General features: G+C 40.1%; 1 protein-coding gene across 1 annotated transcript in view; it reads left to right on the plus strand.

Annotated features, from left to right (window-relative positions):
* The window catches only part of pcyt1ba (phosphate cytidylyltransferase 1B, choline a), a 75197-nt gene that overhangs the window by 22213 nt on the left and 36984 nt on the right, over positions 1 to 16000 (plus strand). The window contains exon 2 of the mRNA XM_072585035.1: positions 11641 to 11740. Coding sequence (XP_072441136.1) covers positions 11641 to 11740 — 100 coding nt within the window. The remainder of the gene's footprint in view (positions 1 to 11640; positions 11741 to 16000) is intronic.

The raw sequence follows: 16000 nt of genomic DNA on the forward strand, positions 1-16000 counted from the left end.
GTGGAAATTCTGTGCCAGTTGTATTCTGACTGCTCCCTGCTCCTTCACAATAACAACAGACTCTAAGGCCTGCTAATGCATTCAACTCTTGGTGCCCATGTCCCTTCCCCCATCACATGTAACGTTACACAGTGAGGGTGATATTGTCCTCCCTCCGGAGGATCCAGTTCCTGCTAGTGAGCAGGGTGCAGATGAGGTGGAATTTCAGAAGGGGTATGAATGAGTAGTATACTGAACGTTCTCAGTAATGAGTTAAAAATCAGGTTATAGTCCAACAGGTTTAATTGGAAGCAAACTAGCTTTCAGAGTGCTGCTCCTTAGCGTCGCTCCGAAAGCTAGTGTGCTTCCAGTTAAACCTGTTGGACTATAACCTGGTGTTGTGATTTTTAACTTTGTACACCCCAGCCAAACACCGGCATCTCCGAATCATTACGTTCTCAATAATGTTCTCGTTGGGCAGCACAATGGCTCAATGGTTAACACTGCTGCCTCACAGCACCAGGGTCCCAGGTTCGATTCCAGCCTCAGGTGCCTGTGCAAACTCCACACAGACATTCTCCCTGTATCTGGGTGCTCCGGTTTCCTCCCACAGTCCAAAGATGTGCAGGTCAGGTGAATTAGCCATGCTAAATTGCCCATAGTGTTAGGTGCATTATTTAGAGGGTAATGAGTCTGGGTGGATTACTGTTCGGAGGGTTGGTGTGGACTTGTTGGGCTGAAGGGCCTGTTTCCACACAGTAGAGAATCTAATATCAAGAGAAATGAATTCAGTAACAGTGGCTTCATGAGGAGAACTTAGTTGATGCCATCATACTGCAACTTCTCAACAATTGTCTGATGCTCTGAGTATATATGCAGCACATTGTTCTTCAAAAGAGACAGAAGAATGGCATTGAGTGTCTTCCAATATATTTGAGTAATCTGCCTAGCTGGAGTGTGGATGTGAGACTGGCTGTACTGGTGCATATGTGAGGCAAAGTTGAAATTTCTGAATGTTCAGTCAAAGTGTTGATAACTGATGGCTAATTGCTGGAGATATGGTACTTTGAGCAACATTTGATGTTAATAGTCTGACAATACTTTTAAGTGGTATATTTTATCTTTAGAAGAGAGATTTGAAGACAGATGATGAGCTGTCTATTTGATTCCAATAATGTAACCAGCCTGTGAAGCCTTGTTTTTTTTAAAAATTTGAAACCATAGAAACAGCCTGAATGGGTGAGGTCAACTCCCCCAGAACCAGGATTTTTAGTTTTAGTTTTCTCAGTAGCAGCTGTTGGTGTTTTGTAGCTGGGTGGAAGTTGCAGTATACCACTCCCTGGTGTACACGTACACTCTGAGTTTTCTCTTGATGTTTTTCCTTCTGGACTAGAGAATTGCCTATGAGACAATCTATTTTACTTAATTTGCCTTTGCCAAGGGTATGTTTCTGGGATGTTACTGCATTGAAACAGTTACTGTTTAGCACTTAAATATTCTATTATTCTATCACGTTTTCCAATCGCATTAAGTGTTCCAATTTCTTCTTTCTTTTGCTAGATTTTAACCACAGTGCATGAATAAAGTGTTTTTGCTTAGTTTGACCAATCGAATCGCATCTGAATGCAATCCCTGTCACTAGCCTTTAAAATAAGAAAAAGTTCGGGTCTGGGCTATCTTCTTTATAGGTTTTAAGAGATTTGGTCTGGTCCCATAACAGTGGAACACTGAACATGAATAATCAACTGAAATGGACTTATTTGGAAAGGCAAAGACTGATTATGGATTGTCAATGTGGCTTTGTGCATGGGAAATAGTGTCTCACTACATGGAGGTTTTTGAAGAAGTGTTGAAGAGGATTGATGAGGGCAGAGTGGTGGACGTGATCTGTATGAACATGATCTGTATGGACATCAGTAAGGCGTTCAGCAAGATTCCTCATGGTAGACTAGTTAGCAAGGTTGGATCACACGCAACAGAGAGAGAAGTAGGTATTTGGATACAGAACTGGCTTGAAGGTAGAAGTTAGGGGGTGGTGGAGAGCTGCTTTTCAGACTGGATGCCTGTGACCAGTGGTGGTGAAATCAGCTTTACCAATTCAGCAGAAAGATTATATTATATCAATGGAAATTGAAGAACTTGGTGATACAAATGAATCTGAATATCCTGGGACATAATCACCAACAGTCAGTGTCTGGCTAGCAAGTGGTTGAGAAGGCAAATGGAATGTTGGTATTTATTGTAAGGGAAATGAAATACAAAAATAGGAAACTTTTACTTCACCTGTACAGGATCTTATGAGACCTCATCTAGCATGCTGCGTACAGTTCAGCTGCCTTTTTTCAAAAGGATACAATTACATTAGACACAGTTCAGAATTCTCAACTCATTCCTGATGAAGGAGCAGCACTCCGAAAGCTAGTACTTCCAAATAAACTTATTGTCCAACTTAGTGTTGTGTGATTTTTAACTTTGTCTACCCCAGTCCAACACCAGCACCTCTATATCATTCCTGTGATGAAAGATTTATGATTTAAAAAGGTTGAACAGGGTTTATGCCCTTTGGAGTTGAGAAGAATTAACCCATAAGATCTTGAGGGGTTCAGTTAAAATTCAGTCATGGAATGTGGGTGTCACTGGCTAGGCCAGCATTTATTGCTGTTCTCAAATTGCCAAAAGGGCAGTTAGGGCTTGACCACATTGCTGTGGGCTAGAGTCCCATGTATACTAGACCAGGTAAGGATAGCAGATTTCCTTCCCTAAAGGATATAAGTGAACCAGATGGGTGCATATTGAAAAGGTTTTTCTTTTCCTGGGCAAGATGAGAAGTAGGGAATACAGTTTAACAAGAAGTGATCTCCCTTTTAAGATGAAGATAATGAGGTTTTTTTCACTCAGATATCTCTTCCCCAGAAAGTGAAGTCTGGGTCACTAATTTCTATTTCAAGGGCATGTTTGTTAGATCTTTGATAGAGAAGGATGTCAGGGTTATGGAGTAACAGAGAGGAAAGTGCAGATGCGATCACAATCAGATCAGCCAGAAACTTATCAAACAGTGCAGTAGGCTTGAAGGGCCAAATGGCCTACTCTTGTTCCTGGGTGCCATGTTCTTATTTGTAGAAAATCCAAATATCAGCTGCAAATATATGACATAAATACAAGTCATTGTTAAATGCAGTAAAAAAACCAGATAAATTAGTTTTCTCTGGGAATGTTGGAATATGAAATTTGCTACCGCATGAAGAAGCTGAGGCACATAGCAAGATGTATTTAAGGGAAAACTAGATTAGTGCATGAGTGAGAAAGAAATCAAAGAATATGTTGATACAGTAACTTGTCAAAAAGAAGCTCATATGGTGCACAAACACCAAAATAGACTTGTTATGTCCAGTATTCAACACAAATACTGCGTAAAGAGTCTTGTAAGTTTCCCAAACTAGAAAAGGTTGATTCTTTACTGATGAAAAAGGATGGCTCTTTGATCAGCCTAAATCTTCCTCAACGGAAGCAATCCGATCCAATTCTCCAATCCTGGACAGGTTAATTAACTGAAGCTGAACAGAAATTTAAACTGGCTTCGCAATTTGAAAGGAATTATTAAGGACCTCCAATTCCAGATTTGTAGACTCTTATGGTGTGGTGATAGTGCACCTTACCTCTGAGCCAGGTAGCCTCAGTCCAAATCTCACCTGCTCCACAGGTGAGCAGTAACATCTCTGAACAGATCAATGAGATGTACTTTAGCTTTCTTGGTGCACAGAGGTAGGGTTTCTACCCCGAGAAGCCTGGGTTTAAGTCCTTCTTGGTCCAGAGGTGTCTGAACAGTTGATTAGACAAATAGGTTACATTTTTAAAAAGCCCAGTTTTGTGAAACTTGGAGCTAAATCCCAGTCCCACTCACTTTGGTGACACAAGATTTTACTAATAAAATACTTTGGATTTTTTTAATAATTTGAATTAAAAGCAAAAGTAGCTAAAGTAAAATATAAATAGTACATTTTTTTTCTGTAAATCAGAATTAGCATTATTGATTTGTTTTAATGATAAATCCAATTTCTAGAGTCATAGGGATGATTTCTGGCAGAACCTAGAGTTCACCACTGCTGATCAGCAAAAGGCAGTAACTCAAAGAGGATCACAAAGGTCAAAAGGATTGTTTATTGAGGACCTTGCCAGGCTTCCTGACAGCCAACTGCTGCCCTATGGTGAAAGACTGGATTTTATGTACCCACTCATTGGATTTGAAAATGGGGATGGGTGTGGGGGACAGGGGGGAAGTTGTCATGGGGGGAGGGGCATGTTGGTGGTCACTTTTAAAAAGCAGCACATGGCCTTCCTGCCCATCTGTCTCCCATTTCACAACGCTAGTGGAGGCACCAAGCAGTCTGTCCATTGTTTGGTCTATTAAAACCCTTAAGGGGACAAATCAATGTCCATTAAGTAATTAATTCCCCCACCCATCACAGCTGATGTATAACCAAATCAAGAGTTTACCCAGCCTTTTCCACAAAAATAGGGTGCTATCAATGGTAATTATCATTCTTGTTGGCACTCTGGGCAGTGCCTTACCAATGTGGCCATGTCTGCATCCAATCCCGGCCATCAGACATAACTTCTTGCCAACATTTTCATTTTGGAAACCCATGGATGCACATGGTAGAATTCATCTAGTATCTGGCAGCGACCTTTACTCAGGACAATCACACTTCCTTCCCATAGTAACATTCCATCCTCGATGGTGATGGTCTCGCCAGGTCCAGAAAGGTTTCCATCCTGGTTGTGATAGCCACTCAGAAACTCCCCCACCCCCTTACCACTTCCACCAGCTGTTTTAGTTTTGCCAGGATAGGAACTTCTTGTGTCCACAGTCAGATATTGTTAGTGGTGGCCAGGAAGTTTAAAACATACTGTTCCAGGGGAGACACCACCGGTGGATTATCTGCCAGTGGGAAGTGGCTCAAGGCATCCACATTTGCCACTTGGTTTCCTGGATAGTATTCCAACTTGTATGCACAGAGAATAAGAGTCCACCACTGAATTCAACCAGAAGCCAAGGGTAACACAGCCTTGTCTTCTTTAAGTAATCCTAGCAGAGGTTTGTGGTCTGTTACTATGACAAATTTACATCTGTAAAAATATTGGTGCAACTTCATCATACCAAAGATGACCGCCAAATCTTCCTTGTTTATCTGGGTGTATTAATATTCGACATCAGCCAAAGTCTGGGAAGCATACGCTATCAGCTGTTTCTGTCTGTTGAGTGAGACAACACTACCCTCATACCACACAGGGAGGTATCAAATATCAGCACCACCTCTTGCTTAGGATCATAGTGAGCCATAGATGATAGCTGCCTTTTCATTTCCCTAAAGGCTACTTTTTTGTCTATGTGACCATTTTCAAGGCTGACCCTTTTTTCAATAGCTGGTGTAAGGGTGCCAAGATGGAGGCCAGATTACATATAACTTTTTCATAATAATTCACCAACCCAATGGATGAACTAAGCTTTGGTACAACCAATGGAAGACCTAAGTTCCTTTGATCACCCTCACTTTATCTTCCAACTTAGTTTTGTTGACTCTGTAACCCAAGTAGGTCATTTGGGGCACACAGAGCACATATTTTTCCCTTCTAAGGCATACGCCTGCCTTGGAGAAATGTTTAAGCACTATGTCCATGTTGTCCAAGTGCTGATTATTGGTCTTCTCTGTTATTGGTTCGTCATCCAGATACATGGCAACCTGGGCTGGCCCTTGTAAAATGTTCTCCATTGTCCCCTGGAAAAGGGCACAGGCTGATGATACCCCAATGACAGCCATGTGTGTTGGTATAAACCCTTATTGGTATTAATTATAGCGTACTTCTGGGACTCCTCATTCAGTTACAATTGCAGGCTCATATCAAGCTTTGTTAAGGATAGCCTTGCCCTCAGTTTTGTTTATAAGTCCTCTATGCGGGGGATTGGGATTTATCCAGCTGGGAGTTGTGTTTTACTGCTTGTAAACAAAAACCCTACAAAGGCAAACAGGCTTCAGGCTTCACAATTGGTACGACCAGTGCTGCCCATTGTGCAAACTGCACTGGTTTGATGATTCCTTCTCTCTCTCGAGCCTCCTGATTTCTGCCTCTACAAATGGCACTGGGTGGGTCTTACAAAGTAGCTGAATTGTTTCCTGGTCATCATGCAAGGTGGCCTTGGCCCCTTTGGACCCTCGCCCTTCCTGAAAAACTTCTGGGTATTTGATTAGGATTTCACTCAGGCAGGCAATTTCTAGTCAAAAAATGTTAATCCAATCAAGTGAATCGTTCTCCACAATTCCACCCAACCAAGCTTGGGCCCAAGTCTTTCAGTACAATCAGTGGAAACCACACCAACTGTTTCTCATGGAGACAGGATCCAAAGTCATACCCATAATCTGTTCCCCGCTGTACATTTTCAGTCTGGCCAAGGTCTTGCACAAACCTAAAGATTGGAGTCCAGAACAAATCTTGTTAAAGACTGATTCTGCAACTACTGATATAGCTACACCAATATCGACTTCCATGAGAACTGTGTGACCAGTTAACCAGACATTTAATTTACTTACTTCTGATTTGAATGTTGTTAAGCAAATTAAATGTTCCAAGCCACATGTCAGTGGACTTTTTAGGGTGTGCACTCTCATGGATATCAGCTCAAGTCAGGTCTTGTAGGACCTGTTTGTTATCTTGAGTCCACACACTGGCAGCAACCACAATTGCTTGCCGGCGTGGATCCTGAAGAACATTTTGAGCCATTTATTAGAGGATCAGCTTTGTTCTGAGGTTGTGCTCTGAGCTTGCCTAGGCTCCTTCTGCTCAGGACATGCTCTGCATGAGGTTCTGCAATTGTCTACGCTGAAGTGATGTTCGCCAAATTCAGTTGAACAGGTGAGAGTGTCCACTTCCATCGGGATTCCCTGAAGCTCCCATGCTCCATTTGCTGCATTTTCTAATGACCATGCCTGTTGTAATGTCTGTTTGAAATTCAGTTGGGTGTCAGCTAGTAGGCATTTTTGTATGGTTACATCATTAATCCTACATACCAAATGGTCTCTCAGCATCTCATTCAGTGTTAACCCAAAATCACATACCTCTGCCAGTCATCTCAATCTTGTCAAAAATCCTGATAAAAGATTCACCTGGTTCTCGAACAGCCAACAGTAACTGAAAATGCTGCAGGTCCATTAAACAGACAGAAGAATTATTCATTGCTTTTCATCTGCCCCAATGTCATTTGCCCGGAGAAAAATAATGCATTCTTTCCACATACTGGACCCAGTCTTTGACAGCAGGATTGAACAAGTCAAGATTCCCACATAAAGGCATGATATCAGAAATGCTTACCCCAACTCAAAGACAACTGTTGCAAGAGAGTTTTCTTCAGCTACATATCATTTTCTCTCATTGCCACTGAAATAACTGCACAGAGACTGGTGTCCCATCATTAAGTCACCCTTTATTTACATGTGCACAGTACATGGGTTCTGACCAGCCAGCTCAAAGCTAGTCCCTGAATGTCCTGTTTAGATCTGTCAGCCTGGACTCCCTGTTTGGCCCAGGTTAACAACCCCAAGCAAGGATCTCACAGTTAATGAAATCTACCTGGTCTTGGTTCCAATCCCTATACAAACAATGATAATCAATGGGACACAGGCCTCCCTTGGGAGAATTCGGTGTGGGTGAGGAGATGAAGATAGGGGAGGAGGCTATTTTGCTGAGTAGCTTGTCAATCTGACATGTAGATAATTGTGAATGGCAGGCTACTCAGCCAATGATTTCTGTTTCTCTGAACAGTTGCATTCATTGTCAAAAAGTGCAGTGCTGGAGAAGCACAGCAGGTTTGGCAGCATCCGAGGAGCAGGAGAGTCAGCATTCCAGGCATAGCCTTTTTTCATTACATGTCCCTCTAAGTCGGCTAATCAACAGTCTGCTCTAGATCCATCACTAAGATCCTTCACAAACATGTCTTCCACAATTTTAGTTCTCAATTGGTTTACCCGGAAGTCACCCTGATTGGTGTGTTATGCATGCTACGAGCTTCTCTCATCTCCTGATTTATACCACTACTATTTGACCTGTAAATAACTCCAGCCAATGTCTGCTGATCCTTGCTTTTCTGAGTAGTGTAAGAAGATGCTAGTGGTGGAAGGAAGGTGAGGCTAATGTCGCAGAGTGCAGTTTTGAAAAATTTTGGAAGTATATGCTGTTGGACAAATGCTACTGAAATGTCGACAGCAAACTTCCAGGAGCAATGATGTGATGATGACCCGGCAATGTTTTCTCAACTGTGGTGATTGAGGAATGTATATTGGCATGAAAACGAGAGTAACTCCTCTGCCACTTTTTGCAATAGTGATAATAGATATTTTACATTGACAGGAAGATAAAACCAACAAGGTAAAAACAATGACTGCAGATGCTGAAAACCAAATACTGGATTAGTGGTGCTGGAAGAGCACAGCAGTTCAGGCAGCATCCAACGAGCAGCGAAATCAACGTTTCGGGCAAAAGCCCTTCATCAGGATTCCTGATGAAGGGCTTTTGCCCGAAACGTTGATTTCGCTGCTCGTTAGATGCTGTCTGAACTGCTGTGCTCTTCCAGCACCACTAATCCAGGAAGATAAAACCTTGATTTAACATTTTATCTGAGACTTAGAGTGCAGTAATGCACTCGGGTTTGGGAGTATGTCTTGAACTTGGAACCTTGTGACTCGGGGTGAGAAGGAAAACACCGTCTCAAAGTAATTGTTGCAATGATTGGACTTAGCAATGTGCATCACGTATGTGCTTAACTTTGAACCATGAGCATTTTGGAAAATACTTTGCTGTCTTTGGCACTCTGCAGAAATCGTGGAGTGTGTTGTTATGCATTAATTAAATTTGCTTAACTTGAACTACAAGCTGAAGAAAAGCTTTGAAAAAAAGGAGTCGACTGTATGAATTCCTGTGTTCGTTAAAGACAATATCAGAAAAAAGTGACAATTGTAAACAAGCTTGGTTTGCAGCTACATGCAAGTTTGCACTTTACAGATGTCTTCCTGAGATGCTTTTGAAAATTACAGTACACTTACAGTGAACATTAGATATAGCAGATCGAGCATTGATGAGAACAATACAAGTGTTCCTGTGAAACAAAACTATTATATCATTTCTACAAATCTGCATTTTATTAAAAGTCTTGATTAGAAATGCATTTTCTACTTACAAGCTCTATTTGCTTTGTAATAAAGATGAGCAACTTTATTTTGGAGCAGATTTTCCTTTTAACACCAAGACACATGAATTCAGGGAACAAAAGGAAAAATCAAGAGCAAATTTCTTATATATTTCAGTAAAAGAACAATGCCATTATCTAAAAGTACAGCTACAATCGAAGCCATTAAACAGAACTACAGCATTTGGAGTTTTCTGAGAAAGGGCATAGAGTACAGTAGCAAAATTGTTTTTCAAGGAGTGGTTAACACAAAATTGAATTCTGTTTGTGATCACTCATATTGAAAGAATGTTAGATCCAAATAAAAAAATTAGAATGTAATTATTATATTTAGGCTATTGAGTATTTCCTTGGATCAATTACACTGAAAGGAAATTTAATTGAAAATCGTACAATTATCAAGCGATTTGTGAGGGTTTAGGAGTCAGACATGAGGAAGGTTATCAATTTAAAATTTTACTTCATAACCAGAGTTGTTAAAGTGTGAAAATTTCTGTCACATTGAATTGTGGGTGAAACCATTTGCATTCTTTGATATTAAACAACCATTTGAAGAAGTGGATGATAAAGAACTACAGAGGAAATGAAAAGGGACAGTTTTCCTAATTAACAAATAAGTATTAAAAATTAATTCCGTTTAAATTAGATTGATCATTAAAGGTATGCTGTAGCTTTGTGGAGCTCTTCATTTACTAAATCCGTTGCCGTCAACCTCAGCTCTCAGATTACAGCAGAAAGGTCTCAGTATAAACTAAACATAAACTGAAGTACGTGTGGAGTTTAGAATTCTATTGTAGATTGAATGTCATCTCATCATCTACTGGGGAAAATCTACTCGCAATTCCGAATCACAGGAGACCATTCGTTTTGTAATAAAAATAAAAAATGGTAATGTTTCAAATGGAGTTATGTGAATCGCAGTTACAGTTACAGAGTCAATGATACTGTGGTCACAACTTACATTTGTATAACCTTTTCAGTATAGAAAAAGCAGCTAATGATCAGAAACCATATTTGTGAGAAATATAACATTGTAAATATAATATTTCAAAAGTGTAATCCATTTGTGAATTTGAATTCCTTTTATAAACCGCTGTTTTATGTCATTTTAGCGTACAAGAAGGTTGCAGCTTATAGTTCAGCAGATTATGGTGCAGCATGGCCAAATTTCAGTCACAAAGTCAAGTGATATAATTCTTATTGTAGTTTTTTCTAGCATCAAATCAGTCTATTTACTGACAGTCATGAATGTGTTAGACAGATATGAGCATTCTATATTTATTTTTATTTAACTGTGTGGTTTTATGAAATGTGTATTTTCTGCAACATATCATCAAATAATTTAGGGAATTTGTTTTTAAACATGGGGAAAGATGATTTACTCATTGTTGTATTAGCAGCTTGGATGCCCCTATCACCTGATACCGCTGATGTTCTGAGGAGTTTTGAATGGTGTGGCTCATCCTGAAGGATCAGCCTTGAATAGGACGCAACATAGGCCCATTGGAAACCAGTGCTTGCAGAGATAAAATGAGGGGCTGGGTTATACTAATTTGGCTGTGTTCCATTAATTTTAGGTAATTATGGGTTGAGCTGATTTGATGTGTTTGAACTGGTTTAAAAGTTTGAAAGTGTAGATCCAACAAAACTAGTTCCTCTGGTAAGGGAATCAGGAAGAAGAGGACATAATTCTAAAAGTAGAGGTGCCTATTCAGGACTTAGAAGTTAGGGAGCACTGTGTGTGAAAAATATATATAAAAAATAGAAACTTTCTCTTCTAAAGGTATTCCGTGACAATTGAAGCCATTAAGATTGTGATAGCTACAGCATTGTTAGCTTACAGTATCAAAGTCTCTGGAGGAAAAGACAGGAAAATTAGTCATGCCATGATCTTGGTGGAGCAGACCCAAGTAATTGAATAGTCTACACCTTTCTCAAATGTTCCTATATTCTTACTTGATTCCTATTTATGTCTTTACCTTGACATTTATCTTGTGGCAATGAGGAATTTAATTGCAACCCAGTGTAAATTGCTACATTTGAAAGGTTGTTGCGATAAGACCAGCTAAAATACACATCACTATATTAATAAAAATAAGTCTCAATTTACTTGTGATCCTTTGTCATCATTAAAGGTATTTCATCTTGGTATTATTGTACAATAGTCGGCGTTAAGTAGAGTTTCAAGTTTATCTTGCAATAATATTGGATTTACAAAGGAGATGATTTTTGTGGATATTAAGTGATTTGATACAAAGATGTTATGTAAGTGCTGAAGAGCCTCAAACCAATTGAACAATCACTCAGTAAAATATTGTACAGCTTTCCTCTAGCTGTCAGAAAAAAAAAATCATGCTGTAAGCCATACAAAAGCACTGAAGAGTATGCCTTAATTCTTATTTTCTTTCCCTTGTTTTTCTCTTCAGACATTCACTGAACCTGCTGCATTTGCAGATGAAACAAGCTGTCAGTGCAAGGCCCCCCACGAAAGACTGACTATTGCTCAGGCCCGTTTTGGAACACCAAGTTAGTCTCTGATTTCCTAACATATAATAATAAGAAATGTATGCTTTGCAGTATTTTCAAGGCATTGAGCCAATTCAAATTAGGTCCGGGAATGAAGATCTGAAAAATATTTTATTGACTTTACCAGATGCAGCCAAAGCTATTTGTCAGTGAAGTTAACAAACATCCTTTTATTTCTCTCCTGGCATTTTCCAAAGGACACATTGTGGCCTCCTTACAAACAACAATCTCATTGCATTGGCCACTATATTGCCAACTTATCCATTCTGAAGAATAAAGATACCATAGACTTTTTAATTTCTCTCTCAATATTCTCCTTAAATCATCTTTCACACCATTTCTTCACACTCCCAATCAGTGTGTGAACTTCAAGTGCTCCTTTATCTCTAAGGTTATGGACATTAATTTTCTCCTCAAAGACACATGGGCCTGAATGTTCCAATGGAAAACCACAATATCATTAACACTCTGGCAACAGAGAGTCTGCTGGTCAGCTGCCCATTTGATAAAATCTGTCCCTGTGATTAAACTTCCAATCTGGGTTTGCTCACTCCCAAAGTACAGAAAGCGATCTCATCCAAATCAAATCTGACATTGTGAATTAAAAACAGAAAGTCCTGGAGAAATTCAGCAGATCTGGTAAGATCTGTGAAGACAGATACTGAGCTGATATTTTCAATCAGTCTTTGGTCTTCCAAAGAAGAATCGGATTGATCTCAAAATGTTAACTTTATTTCTTTCTCTACAGATACTGCCAGATGTGTTAAAGCTCTCCAGCACTTTTTGTTACTTATTTTTCTGTATCTCAGGCATCTGCAGTACATTGATTTTACATGAATTACATTTCTTTGATTGTGACCATTTTCTGATCTCCTCCTTCTTGACTTCTTGGCAATCTCTGACCATACCATGATCTTCAAAAACCTTGTCTCCACAGTCTAGTTCATTAGATTTGCTTGCAGTTTTCACTTATCTACCTGATCAGACATATAGCATCACCAGCATATTGCCCTGTCCCACGTTGTCAACCATGTCAAAGTGAAGAATCACTTTTCTCCCTCACCTCATGCTGCCCTTTGACATTACTTAAAGTCATGGGTCAGCATCCAAATGTATACTGGTGACATTCAGTTCTCCCTCTTCATCAACCATCTTGCTCTTGTAGGTCTTGTCTATGGTCCAGTTTTCTACAGGATGATAATTGTGGAGATTCTATGGTGAGTAAGTAGTCTGCTTGTGACTGGAGTTAGAATTTCTGGGCCATGGTAAATCAGTTTTTGAAAAACCAAGTAAATGATATCATTGGTTAGGGATCCCTGGTGTAAAAAACTGTATATGTGGATTTTGAGTGAGCATAGGTTTAGATCTGTCCATGGTGTAATATGCAATTGAATAACTTGTTGGTATTGATTGTCAAACTTTACTTGGTGAGATTCTTGAAGATAGCTGGAAACAGCAATTGTACCTCAGTAAATAGTGTTTGTAGGTTTGGGATCACAATGTGTGATCATCTTATGCTTGGTTGCGATGATGTAGATAGCATCTTGTGCTGCATGTTCAGTACAATGATATGGGGTGCTGTCCAGTGCAAAATGTTAGGACGCATGTTGAATAGGGGGCCTGGGTATGTGCATGGAGAGCATGAATTACAGCTTGACTGTGCTTCTTAAAGCAGCCTGCAACAAAGGGAGAAGCAACTAATGTTTGAGCGGAGTTAAGAGTTTCAATAGGGTAGCAGACCAGAGAGAGCAAATCAATGATCTGAAAGAGCTGGAAAGTGGGCAAAAAAGTGCAGTTTCCTCAGGGCATAAACTGTACTGCAAAATAAATAGGAGTGATTATCAATGGTGAGCAATGCAATGAGTCTGGCTCCAAGGTTTTGGGGTTGCAGTTTTGGAAAAAAATCCAGTGGTCTCACCCAAGTGGTCAAGGTCAGTTTTTGCATTCTTGGATGCCTTTTTGAACAACTATATCAGGAACCTTACACACTGCTCAGTACAACAAACAACCCCATTACTCACCTATCAGTAATTCCTGAGCAATCAGGTCTCATGTCTAATGTCAGATGCTTCACTGTACCTTCATACACTTTACAAAGCTGCAAGCCTCACACCTGCCTCTCAAAACGTTCACAAACTGCCAACTATTCATCGATGAAAAATTTATCACCCAACTATTGAGGTTTAATTCCTGTCCGGCTGTCATCTACAATTGAATGACTTGTTGGCGTTTGCTAACTAACTTACTTGCAACACACTCACTGACTCTCTTTCTACTCTTTTGCAGCACAAGGTCACATAACAACATGAGGCAAAGAAATGGTGGCAGACAGTGATACCTGCTTTTCCTGAGCCCTTTAGAGGAGACACCACTGCAAATGATAGGACTGGCAGTGACTGAGGCCAAATTTGCAAATGGGACACACATACACACACACACACACACACATATACATGCGTGCGCACACACACACATACACACACACACACACACACACACACCATCATGTGACCTGAAACTTGCAAGTGCCATTGTGCACAGAGGCCAGGTCTGTAAATGATGATTCATGAGATATTTGTAGCCAGACCAAGAGAAAGGATATCTCCTGGGACAACTTTTTGGATTGTAAAGCCACAAATTAATTCTGTTGCAGGGGACTCAGATGAGGATTTCAATGAGATGGCATTCTAAAGAATGTTAAACTAAAAAAGAGAAAATGCTGGAAAATCTCAGCAATTCTGGCAGCATCTGTAAGGAGAGAAAAGAGCTGACGTTTTGAGTCTAACTGACCTTGTGTCAATGTTGATGGGGATGCATACGGAGATACCCAGTGCATTGGCAGGCCTGTCAGAAAGCCTGCGGTCACTGGCATGGCAGAGTCTGGCTCTAACCTTGGATAGAGTGTCATGTAGAGCTGGAATCCTATCCGATCCAAAGTAGAAGTGATGGCCAACTCCAACAGCAACTGTGAACCCAACCTGATGCAACATCCTAAGCAGTACAATGCCTGCTTTGGAAGCACAGACTGAGGGCCTGAGATCTATGTATGGTGCTTTGCAAGACCATCTTGATGACATGTCTTAATCAATTGATAGCTTTCAATATATTAGTCCATATAACATTTGCCATAAACAGTCAGGTTCTTGCTGAGGTAGAGGTCTTGAAGTTTATTAACACATTATCTATTTACACAAATACAATATCACATTTCCACACAGTCTAGATTCTGTGCTTACATACACATTAGATATGCATAGCTCAATAGTTCAACATTGTTTGCATTTTTGGAGGTATTGTTGGATAAAGTTGTTATGGAGTTTTTTTTGTGTCATGTCCGTTATTTATTTCTTTGGCAAAGAAGAACAAGCAAAGAAGTGGAATATGTAGAAAATGTAGTGCTAAATCATGTATCTTCAATGTTTGAGGAAGAGAGGTCTGATTAGCCATTCTCACATAGACTGATGGGGTCCTGAATGCTTTTGTCCCTCCTTCATCTGAAAGTTTGGTGGCAGGGATTACACTCTCCTGAAATGCATGTAGAGTAATAGGCTGAAGCTCACCACGCAATTTGCAACACACAGTCCAGGAGGGCTGTAGGCGTCCCACTAAGCAATTTGGGCTGTAGAATTGTTTCTGAATGCTAGGCATTTCCTCTTTCAGAATGCAAGTGATATAGGGGGGAAATCATAAGCCACATGTCGAGTGAGAAGCCATTTGTCACCTAGCAACCAAGTCTCTGAATTGTCATAATGGTTGGAATGTAATCGGTGATGTGCCACCATGTGTGGGCTATGTCTCCAGCAGGATATTCATACCTGATGCAGAAATACGTTTGTTAACTTCCCTAGCACAAGAACCAGATGTGAATAACGAGATACTGAAAGATTCAACAGACATTTATTTCACCTCCTGATGTACACACGTTACATTTATAGGAACTTCAGTGTCAGGGCTCTTACTTAGTTATATGGTTACAAAGAGCAGTACGTTTCCATCATGTCTTATCTCATGTGGCTCATTTAAAATGGAGATGAATACTTTTATAACCTCTGGTCACATTGTGTGATCTGGTGATAGTATCTTGAAGATGACTTTTTGTGTCATTGCGAATCTCTCCACCCTGACAAAGCCTTGAGCCCATTTCTCCTGCTTCTCTCAGGAGGTTACAATATCTTTATCCTTGGGCAAGGTTCTCCAATTCATTATGGTTCCAAATGGAATATCTAAATTTGTCAAGTTCCCAGAGAGAGGCATCTAACT

The sequence above is a fragment of the Chiloscyllium punctatum genome, chromosome 15, assembly GCF_047496795.1.
Source record: "Chiloscyllium punctatum isolate Juve2018m chromosome 15, sChiPun1.3, whole genome shotgun sequence".
Classification (NCBI taxonomy): domain Eukaryota; kingdom Metazoa; phylum Chordata; class Chondrichthyes; order Orectolobiformes; family Hemiscylliidae; genus Chiloscyllium; species Chiloscyllium punctatum.